The sequence below is a fragment of the Fulmarus glacialis genome, unplaced genomic scaffold (genome assembly GCF_000690835.1).
Source record: "Fulmarus glacialis isolate BGI_N327 unplaced genomic scaffold, ASM69083v1 scaffold10710, whole genome shotgun sequence".
Classification (NCBI taxonomy): domain Eukaryota; kingdom Metazoa; phylum Chordata; class Aves; order Procellariiformes; family Procellariidae; genus Fulmarus; species Fulmarus glacialis.
Window position 1 is genome coordinate 35,793 of NW_009189585.1, and position 11,928 is coordinate 47,720.

At 37.9% G+C, this 11,928-nt stretch overlaps 1 protein-coding gene across 1 annotated transcript; it reads right to left on the reverse strand.

Moving 5' to 3' along the window:
• Nucleotides 1–11,383: 11,383 nt before the first annotated feature.
• On the reverse strand, nucleotides 11,384–11,575 carry LOC104080298 (GTP-binding protein Rit2-like; the record flags this gene model as incomplete). The annotated part of the gene is made up of 1 exon (XM_009582647.1): nucleotides 11,384–11,575. A coding segment is annotated over one exon (192 nt), but the record flags the coding sequence as incomplete, so codon positions are not given.
• Nucleotides 11,576–11,928: the final 353 nt, after the last annotated feature.

Genomic DNA, 11,928 nt, shown 5'->3' on the forward strand with positions numbered 1-11,928 from the left:
TTTACTTGTGCTCCATAAAAAGCAATTTCTCTTTTACGGACATTCCATATTGAAAATGTCAGGCAATCAGGACAAATATAAAATTATTTTTATGTGCTATGGTTCCAAAATTAGTAAAAGCAGTATTTTTTTTTTTTTTTTTGTGTTAAATCTAAATGACATAAATGGTGCTAGGTTGACAGCCCTGGAGAATGAAGCACTCTTCCTGTCCACAGAACAGTGGTACAAAGAGTGGGAGTTCCTCCAGCATCTTCTGAAAGGCTAATTACACCTCAGATAGAGGGAGCATTGGCATGGACAAAAATTCAGTTCTTACTACCTTTATATTTTTCACCCCTGTTACTAAGAACGCCAGGAAAGTTTTTCAGAAGAGAGTACAGGGGCACTTTCACCATTGTCCCATCTAGCCATGGCTTCATACTTCAGATTCCACAGAGTTTGAAGGAAAAAATATACTAACTTCCCTGGATTTTTGATAAGTTATGTGGACGCTTTTCATCTAGGAGTTATCCTTACACACAAAAGAACTGAAGTATATGTTTTCAGCAAGAAAAAGCAGTAATTAGTGAACTGAGACCTATGAGCCCTCCCCACCTTCCACTTCTTCCTCCTCACAGGCTCAAGTGTTTATCAAATGAGATACAAAACTCCAGCAAGAGCAAAGACATCAGATGTAGCAGTGAAATACTCTTTGTCTCAAAATTCAGAAGTATGGCAAGATTAAATACTTTTAAAGTCTTACACAGCAATTATTCAGGAGCTCAAGAAAGATTTTCTTTGCAGCCACCACCATGTCTGAAGTCCTGCCTGATGTTTCCCAAAGGACTTTCAGGCTTCAGTCTCACTGATCACAAAGCATTGCTGACCCATTTATGATCTCTATAACTCTCCCATTCCTCTTTTTTTTTTTTTTCTGACATATCTCAGGGGTTCTGACAACTGCAGATACTCAAAATGAAATCAAACTATTCTCAAGTTCTACCCCCTTCCTGGTTTTGGGAGCATTATAATCCTGAAAAGGTTAATTGGCATCACCAGTCATCTTGTAGTTCACAGGCAATCATCAGTGAAAACATCTCATTCACTTCAGATGGGAAAGAAAATGGGATGAAAAAGGAATACAACTTCTCCATAAGCAACATTTCTTCAGTGGGGTGCACTGGGAATGTAGCTACACAGGACTGTAGCCCAAATCAAGTCAGATGTCACTAGATCTGATGAATGCTCAATGCATATTTCACTCCAATGAACGCATAGATCATTGCTACTCCCTCTTCCAATCTCCTGCTCTTCCACCTTCTCTTCTGACTCCACCAAACACAGAACCGCCTGCAATCCCTTCCTAACCTATAACAAATGACCTGTTAAAAAAACTATTAAAAAAAACCCCTCTATTTTTAATTAAACAGAGAAAATCCACACAATTTCCTTCATACAATATGTTAAGAAAGACAGTAAAAGAGATTGGGAATGCCACCTGAAGCCCACATTCCTGCATCAGTTCAGAATTCATTAAGAGAAAATGACCTGATAATTCTGAGAATCTGGCCATACCTCCCAGCCTGATCTTGCAGACAGTGTATGTCTTGTGTTTGACTTCAGTGGAAAATAGACCAGGACTTTGCGGCAATAGCTTGTGTGTGGTCTGAAGAAGTCGCTAGGAAGGTTTGACACAATGACAGGAAGGTGACTAGGTTTGGTCTGTAGTTTCAGTGGGCTAGGACTAAGCATGTCTGGGGTAATATCACTCAGATTTCAGAGGCGGAAAAAAAACCCAACAAAACATATCTATCTCGTGTGTTCCTCAGGTTTAAAAATCCAAGAAATCATGAGCTGTAGAAATGAATAGAGTCTCAGAAACAAAGGCAAATTTTACTTTTTTAATAATAACAAAAAAAGAGATTGTATGAGTCACAGCCAGGAAAAGAATGGAAGAATTGTCCCATGATTTTGGTAATCATTAAATGTAAAGGCACTGTCTTCCCTACAACCTCAGAGGAGATGTAAAGCAAATTCAAAATTTCAATGACTGTCTATGACAGGAATACCCAAAGGGTGGCCTGTGGTGCTGATGAATATCCTATACTGAGCACATTGTTGGTGTTAGATTACAATGTTAAAACAGGCAGACACACACAAGCACATACAAAACCCCGCACGTTTGCGTTAGTGCTTGTACCAGACAATTTAAAAAAATTGACAAGACGTATTATTTTTCTCCTTAATAACCTTTTTGGATTGTAGTAGGTAGTAAAAATGACATAGGTGGAAACGGAGGGAAAGAACATTCCCTGAGCAACAGAGGAAATAAATGCAGCAATGACAGAAGGCATGCCCATCCTTTTATCTTTTTGAAATAACACCCATCAAGACAAGGTGGATGAAGATATTAAACTGTATCAACTCCAATACCGATTAATTTCAAATAAACAAGATATCATACCCTGACTCCTAGACTGGGTCTGGGGTTCTGATCAGTAAAACTGTGTGATTAATACCGTTAATAACTGTAACACCAAACCCAGAGTTTTGACATTTTATAGACATTTAGCATCTTCAGTTTCAACTGTAGTAATGTGCTTTAATGTCATTTTATCACAGGTAATTTCCTGGACCTTCTTGAATTAACTATGCTATATCAAACAATTTACTCAGAGATTTAGAAGCTGCCGTTATACATAGACTTTATAATGTAAAATTTGGACACTATGGATGAGAGATTGGAAGTTTCCAGAATGGATATAACACAGAGATATTTTCCCTTTCATTTTGTTTTTCAGATTCGTTTGTTTGGGTAGGGGTTTTGGGGGATTATTTTTTTTTTTTGGCTTGTCATGCCTGCACAGCTTAAACAACCTCACAGTGTGTGAAGCTAACGTGCTGCTATTCTTAGCCAAGTTGTTAGATCTGGATAAAACCAAATCTCTCTAAGTTTCTAATTCATCTGGGGGAAAAAAAAAAAAGTGAGTCATTAAGAGAAAAATACAAGCAAATCTTAAAAAATCTTCAAAAAACCAAAGATGATTAAACTGATTAATCTTCTTTTCTTTAAATGCTAGGTCATGCTCTTATTTGTGATACCATGATGAGCTGTAATTAAATTCTGGCAAAATTTCTTCTTTCAAGTAATTTGAGCTACTACTGCCAAAACCACACAGGAAACTATCCTTGCTACCAGGAATTCACATTTTTATAGAAACAATGCACTCAGTAAATGTTGCTTCCTATATTAATCTGCTACTTTGCCAAGGGACTTTCATTTTTACAAAGTTGCTCATTACTGTCTCACTTTCAGGACAGCATCTTCGCTCAAGTGCAGATTAACATGAAGAACATGCATTAGTTCTACTCTAATTAAGCATATGCTTAAATAGTTTCCTGAACTGGAATGGTAGTAAATAATACATAAGAGTTAGGCTGAAACGTTGATTTTGCTGATGTAAAAATAGGAGCACGTATATAAAAAGATACCTTCCTGTTGCATGCCATTCCCTTTCACGTCTATCTGCCCCTGTGGAGAAAATGAGAGGATAAATCTTGAGAGATGGGAGGTCATATTGCTTCAGGCATGGATGGTGGAGAGGCAAAACTGTGCCTCAATTAGTACTGCCTGATGTGGTATGTTCATGCTTCTCCCCTTTCTGCATTAAGAACAGGTTGATGCCTGGCTTGTGCAGAGCGTGTGCGAGGAAGATTCACAGACAGGACAATGAAGATTCCAGCAATTAAATTGAAAATGAATAAAACTGAATTTTGCAACCAGACTTTTAGAGCACTGTCCCTGGAGCAGGGGAGGAACTGGCGTGAGAGTCACACACAGCTCCTTCCTTACACCTTGCTCTGCTGGTGAAAAATGAACTATGGAAGTCCTTCAGGGATAATTAGCTCCCTCACAAGTTTTGCTTTCCAGCACAGGAATCTGTACAGGCTACTAACTAAGCCCCAGTCACCCAACAGATGATACCACTGTGGTTTTCTTTGCAAGCTGTACTTCTTTCTGTGGTCACTGTGTAACCAATGGGTTTCCCGCTGAGAGGCTCTGAGGAATGCAACAGCATCCTGAACTTATTCAGGCTGTTTTGTGTGGGTAGTTTTCCAACAGAACTTGCTTACTTTAGTTAAGAAGAAAGATCCTGCTGGCATGGCTGCCAAATGAAAAGTGCCTTAAAGCCTTCACAACAGCTAATCTCCCAAGTTACAGACCAAACAGACAAATCTCATAGTCCGAGTTCACCTTGAGGAGCAATCTGCATCAAGAAGACAAGAAGTGAGAGGGTATCTCTGTAGCTTCATGCCTCTCCTCCGAGGCGTTCTCCCACTGGAGTCAAACATGGCCACACCAGGATTTGGTACATGGGGAGGATGAAATCTCTGAGGTGGAGGGTGAAGGTAAAGCAGGTAGAGGTAACAAATACTGGGAGCCTTTTAAAATAATATAAAGTGCGTTGCTGTTTAATATCCCTAGCTGTGAAGTGACCTTGCAGGACCATCCCTAGTGTATACCCCTTGCTACGTGTCCTGTGTTGTCCCGCTCTGGCTACAAGCAATTAGTTACCTCTGTTTTTATCTCTGAATATCCGGGGGTTTCTGTTATAAATGGTTTTTATCTGCAGTTCAGCTATTGTTTCTCTGTTGTTTCTTCTCGTATAGAGCAGTTTATTATCTGCATCTTAGTCCCCTTCAAATGTCTTCTGCTTTGGGTTGAAGGGATTACAGGGCTTACAGGATGGTTCACTAGAGGTTAACACAATTGTGAATCGAGAAATGAGCCAACAGTTTCATTACAATTGTCTGTATGTCTGATTGCATTTACTGCAGCCTGGGTAATATAAAGCTGTTGTTTCAGGGGTTTTGTGGAAGTATAAAAGCATTGTAATGACAAACAGGTAAACTATGTATAAATGAACATTTGCTAGAGACAGTTAAGTTAATAATAATAAAATTTCCTTCCAAGAGACTACAACTGCCAAACTGACTTCTACATATGCATTGGCATAGAAAAGCACACACTTTTTTTTTTTTTTTTTGGGGGGGGAGGGAGGCAAACACTAAAATATTTTATTTAAACAATGTAAGGAAGACTTCTTAGGACAGTGAATGGTGTGAAAGAAATGTTGAAAAATCAAAATAAATTAAAAATAAATAGAAAGTAGAGGTGTAGAGGAACATGACAGAATCCAGATATATATTTTGGTAATATAAGAAAGTGATTATCAAAGGTTTGACAGTTTTCTAAGATAATAAAACATCATGACAACTTCAGTGGTTTTAGTTCCAAATATTCAGACAACTGTCATAGCTCCATCAAAACAGCAAAAATGTCTTATATTATTCAGAATTTGAAGAACAAGCGAAGAATATGATGTGATGTCATGTGGGAAAGGTAATATGTAGGCAAGCGAATGTAAGTGAAGGTGGCAACTCCTTACAAATGTAATTCATTGTCAGCAGGCATTCATGCTAGCAAAATGGAACTGTGTGGATGTCCATGGAAAATGAACAGTCAAGATGACGTCAAGATGGATAAATGAATTAATCTAAAAATTCATTGCAACATTCAAATAAATTGTTTTGAAGAATTTGCCCTTCTATGCTATATTCTCCTCTGGCTTTTTTCCATTAAGGATACCACTATGTTTTTTATAGCCTTTATTTAGGGTAAGCCTGCCTGAATACATCTGAGATATTTTGAGATCACAGCTCATACTGATCTTTAGAAGGGAGCACCACCTAAGAATGACTATTTATTAGATTTTATTCATTCAAAAGCCAAAGGCAAGCTAAGCATGCTTCAAAAGTCTAGTCTATAGTCAGCAGCAACAATAATAACAGAATGAATCAGTAAGTTTAGATTCTCAACTGAAAGGATGTCATAAACAAATTATTTAGTCTTCATCTCACTCAAGTATTGCTGTGTAAGGGCTAGGAATCTAGTTGTCCATACCTCCCTCTACAGTCAACAGAAAGACAGACATCTTCACGGGCAGATACATCTCATTTTATGTATCACTTCTGTGATATATGTGTTAAATCCTGTTTTTCTGCATGGATTTTATCGAGAATCTGGCCAACTCATTTAGCCTAATCACTTTACCATATCTATAGTTAAATGTATACTATTTTCTGTCAGCAAATGCATTTTCCTTGACTTGCAGTTAGAAAGTTCAGAAGAAACAATGAAACCTTTCACTCTTTGTGTAGGACACTGGCCTGATAAATGGGAAACAAGAGTCTTCAGTAGACAGACTCTTCCACCCAAATGTCTTTAAGAGAAAATGGAACTACTGGTGGTAAAGGACATTTACAAATTTGAGAGCAGATTTAACCCCAAAAGCAAAAAAATTCAGCCTGATGCTAAGGCAAGACATTCAGAATACATTTCATGACTAATATGAGTAAGAGAGCATCTAGTAAATAATGCTTCATAGTCGTGCACTGAAAAATGAAAATAAAATAAAATATAATGTCGTGTTCTGTAAGTATTTTCAGTGTTTCAGCCAGGCACCAGAAGCTATAGACTGACAATGTTTGAAATATACTGAACAGTTATTCATACAAAGGAAACCAAACCAAAACAAAAAGAACATTAGTTGTCTCAGACTCAATAAATATTTCAAGGTTTTAGAAGCCAGCATGAAAACAGAACAACTGTCAAAACGAGAAATCTAAAAGTTGATGCTCACAGTTTCTGATAACCAGTCAGCTCATCTTGAGCAAATTCCAGAGTAAAACCTCATCGAAGTGTTCTTGGATGTTCTGCGGGCAGCTGGTTCAGATCATGAGAATGTACTGAGCCACTGTAATCCTGGTTTGAGAATTATCTTGTGGTATAATAAAATCTTAGAAAGAAAATATTATGAAGCCCCTGTAATTAATTTGCACTCCAAATAAGATATTGTTCCACGTTAAAGACAGATTTCATATTGATTTCATATTTCCTACTGAAGGAGGGAGGCTGTAGGGGGAGAGAAAAGGAAGAAAATGCTTTCAAAACCACTGCTCCTGCTCATATTTGTGCTCGAAGCCAATAAGACAACTCATGTGTGGAAGGGTAAACAACTGCATAATTCTTTTCAGGACCAAGACTGTACTGGCAAAACTAACAACTTTGATGACAGGCTTCCCAGAGAGGCCAAGAGCTGAATGAAGCGTGAGCTGCCCTCATAACCTCGGACTCAATGGACGTCAACATGTTATCCATGGAGTCGACTGAGCCCACAGCTTATTCCTCTGGGGTCAAACAAAAGTGTACAGGAAAATCTGCTCCATGAAGGCTATGTGATTTCTATATAGGTAAAATTTCCAGAGAGGTTCTCACATCTACATTAAAAGTTTTAAAAAACTTCTTTTTAAAAAAAGTTTTAAAATATAGAAAGTATCTATTCTTTCCAGCTCAGAGCTACAGCACACTGTTCAAAGGAGTTTATGTAGCTAGTTCCTCTCTGCTGAATGTAATATATTGCAATGGTCCGTAGGCAAAGTCTTATGGATAATTTTTTCAAGCAACCTTTCAGCAGTGCCACACATCTTTATCATAAAATATTTTAATTAAAAGCTGCAATTTAGCTTTCACATGGCATGAGCTCAAGTAGGATCAAGTTGTTGATTGTATTTTTTAAAGATGAATGTGTTTCAATTAGATATTTATCCATTATATATATATTAAACTTCAGTAAGAACCAGATGTTGATCTGGAGTAAAGTGACAAAGCTTACTTGAAGTAAAAGTATTTATTGCACTACCTATCAGCTGGTCCTAAATGTTTCTGAAACTCTAATGACATTAGAAGACATATACAGCCTATCTTTTTTAATCTAATTACTTTAATGCTAGAAAGCACTGAAATCAAAATGGTATCTAATCAAGCACTTAGTGTGCTATTTTTTACATCAAACAGCTACGGGATAAAATACATATAATACTTAAATATTTCTTAGAGCAATGGCTAAAAATCAAGGAATGAACACAGATGAATGCTTTAACCATTCACGTTCATTCATTTTCCTAGTGAATCTCTGAACACAAAACAGAAAAAAGTCAGAAAGGACCAGATGCAGCTGCAATACAAATGGGTGGAAGGGAACGGAGGATGGAGGGAGCTTTGCCTCCAAATTGAATATGCACATCAAGATAATGAGTTATTATATTTTTTCCCCACAGTTGTTTCACGGTTGTTCCCCCACATTGTTTCAGAGAAAATGGAAAGCGTTTATTCTCTAGGCTGATGGATGTAATTAAAACTTGTTTTAAGAACGAGTACAGACAAACCCATTTCTTAAGACATTAAAAATGACAGGCATACTTAAAGACAACAATAATTTTACTGAAACCATCAGAAAATTAAAACATTATTTAAAAATAATAAGCTGCTTGGCTTTGTTTTTCACTAGTGTTTCTCTTAACACAAGATTTTAATTGCAGATTAGTTTTATTCTTCTAGTCTTGTTGATAGATTTGAGGCGAGTGACATACATCATTCATTGTATTATGTAGGGGATCACATTTAAAACAAGAGCTTTGCCTGACCGAGCTACTACAGCCTGTCTGATTGTTGCGGAATTGTCATTAAATGGAAATGATGCGCGGGAATGTTGAACTTAATGTTATGTTTCCAAATATCATGAATAATATTACAGTAGCTTTAATGAATTTCATGGGAGAAAAATGTCATTAAACAAAGCAACAATATTAGCCCTGGTGCCCTGGCCAAATTCCAGTCTGGTTAATTGCATTCTGACACCTACTATTTCTCAGTTGTTTGAATTTGGTATGTTTGTGTGCCTCGCTGGTTGTTCATTGATATGTTAATGCCATACCTTGTCGGACCATTGCTGTCTGTCACCCCAGAGTTAGCTGTCTATCCCTCTTGACCACCCAAGAGCTTTTAATGAAGCTGTAACTACAGTACATGTCCTTGAAAAGATTCCTTTCAATCTACCTTCCCACAGTTCATCAAGTTACTTAGATATTGCTTAACCTAACAGGTAAGCACAGATATAACTTATTTCAGTGTTTGTTAAGCATACAGCACACCATCACTTCCCAGTTCTGAAATAATGAGCTGCCGAAGTCCATTAACATGCGCTTAAAGCTGGGCACAGAGATGACCTCCCACACGTTAGAGCATTAGCTGAGGTCAGAGAGGCACTCTGAGCAGGATCTCCTAATCACCTCCACTTAACCATGCTTTGCTTTGAATTGTGGAGTGGTCTCTGTGAAGGTTACCTGAACTATGGATGAAATTTAAGTGGAGATATGCTCCAGAAGCACAACTTACACACCTCAGCACCGGCTAATCATGGAGACAATGGCCCTGGAGTAGAGCTAGTCCAAAGTTAAAAATAAATTCCCAAAATGTGGACTTCAGAATAAACTGTTTTGTTCTACAGTTCTACTCCTGTTGGCTCATGCTACTTGCTCATGTAGACGTAGTCATATTCAAGTGCTTTATTCAAAGGAGCAGATCTGCATTGTATTATCTTACTAGTCTTGATGTAAGGGTGTCCCATGGCTCAAAGTCTGGATTGCAGAATATTTGAGAAAACCCTTCTGACGTTGTCATGTTTGCTGACAGTTGTAGAGGGGTTATGGAGGAAAAGATTCTGAAGACCTAAATCCTGGTTCATTGAAAGCTTTTAATAAAAGTAGGACTACAATTTGGAACTGCCTTGATACACATTCAGGCAGGATCTTCAGTGACAACCTTGTATAACGTTTTTTGTGTGTCTGTCACATCTCAGAGACATAATTTCTAATATCATTCCCAAGAACCTCCCCATGCCCTTTAATCTTGAGCGCTGTTTGTGACATCCAATTCAGACATTCACGCACACTAATTTTCCTTTTTGGGAGACCAGACAAGATCATCAAGGAGCATGTAAAACATTTAAATCAGGCATATATTTATATATGCATTGACAGTGATTAAAATATAAATGCCCAACAAAACACAAGATCAGAAAGAGGTGGTGCCAAATATAACTGTCCTCCAAGAGCCTTCATATCACTTAGAGAATAGAACATTCCTGAAAACCTCATCTATAGGTAACTGTAGGTTATCAATCATATCCCATTTCTGTTGGGATCAGGTGCAATGTCCTGTTCCAACAGAACAACTGAATCCACATCCCTCCCCCATCTGGTGTATAAGTACCCCAGAAGCTGCACAGATTGTACTCCATGTTGCACATGGCACTGTTATTTGAAGTCTCAAGCTGCGTGTTAAACTGCAACTGGATTGTCACCATTAAGGTTTTGTCACAGTATGATTTAGGGAGAAAGCCAATGATCTGGAAACAGATGTGAAGTTTTAAATGTACATCATTAGATCTTCAGGACTAATTTCAGGCTTAACACTGCCTTGGATTTTCTTCAGGTAGAAGAAAGAAGACAAAGAAATGGGGAGAAGAGTGACAAGATAAGTGGAAAAGAGTAGACAGGATCATGTGAGCACAGATGCTAATGAACTGAAAAACACCATTTTATTTAACTGTTACATATGTCTGCACAGAAGTCAGCCATTTCAAAGCAATTGTAGTACATATAGAGGGTCTCTTAAGATTCCCATATAGGAAAATCTTTTTTTTCCCCTTTTTGAAGCTTCTGCTTAAGATTAAGGATATTTTCCATTCAGTACCAGGTCACAACCAAGCCATTCCTAAGAGGGTCTCTCTCTAACTCACTCCCTTGCTCACACACACATCAACACAAACAGCAAGAAGGAAGCGGAGAGGAAGCAAAAGGAAAAGGGTGAGCAAAGATTACTAAAGACTTTGAGAGCGCCGTAGTCAATGCCCTCATAGTCAAAGAAATCTACTGCTCTATGGGTGGTGGTGGCTCAAACCTTGTATACAAATCGAAGTGAATTCAAGTCTTGCATGTTCCCATCTTACCTGAGCACTCTAATAACACAGCCACTGGCTTTTCAGGCAAAGATAATCGTATATGCGTTTATCCATTTTAACTAGAATTTTTTTCAGTCTGAGTTTGAGAAACCTTTAATTAAATCTGGTACATTTATGAAAAATTCTGTATTTAATGGTTGGAAACTTCCAAAGAAAACGGCTTTTTTGCCACAAAGATCCTGACTGAACCTATTTCCATGTTGGATATATATGCAACTTCCAATGAAAATAGTGGGATTCCTTTTCAAGTAAAAATGAAGAACATTTGGATGTGATTGGCGAAGACTACTTTAAGATCCATAATATACGAATGAAAACTACTGCTAAGTCCTTAATTTATTACCAATCCTAGTGTGTTACTCTTTGATTAAACCTCATCTTGTGCTAATAATTCTCGGTAGTTCTGTACAACATATGCTACAGAAATCCCTAAGGTAGCCAAGGAAAACCAAGCCAAAACCAGCAGAGAAGTTGCTTACCTGTCTGAACTCTTCAAGATCTATTTTGTTTCCCACCAGCACTAAGGGGATGTCATAGGTGTGCCGGACACGATAAATGAGTTCCTTAAACTCAGCAGCTTCTTGAAAGGATTGGCGGTCTGTGATGGAATAGCAGATAATGAAGCCTTCTCCGCCTCGCATGTATTGGTCCCTCATGGCTGTGAATTCTGCCTGTGGAATAGGAAGAACATGCTTAGTAATTTGCAAACAAAATTATCCATCTGTAAATAACGAACTTGCTGAAAACTTCCCCCATTCCCTACATAATTCTGCATTGCTTGTTTTCTGTTTCAAATACTGCTTGCTGAAACTTGTGCATCCTTCTGGGGTCATCATCCTGGATAATACCCCACTAGGATTTCTCTTAGGACCTTTTTTTTTTTCCTTTTCCCATCAAGGGAACTCTGTCCTCTAAGAATGTGAACTTATTATGCCAACGCCTGCATACAGAAAATAGTGTCTCGTGTTTCTAGAACTTTCTGCAGCACTTTTGGTAAACATAGATGACTTGCAATTGAATGAAT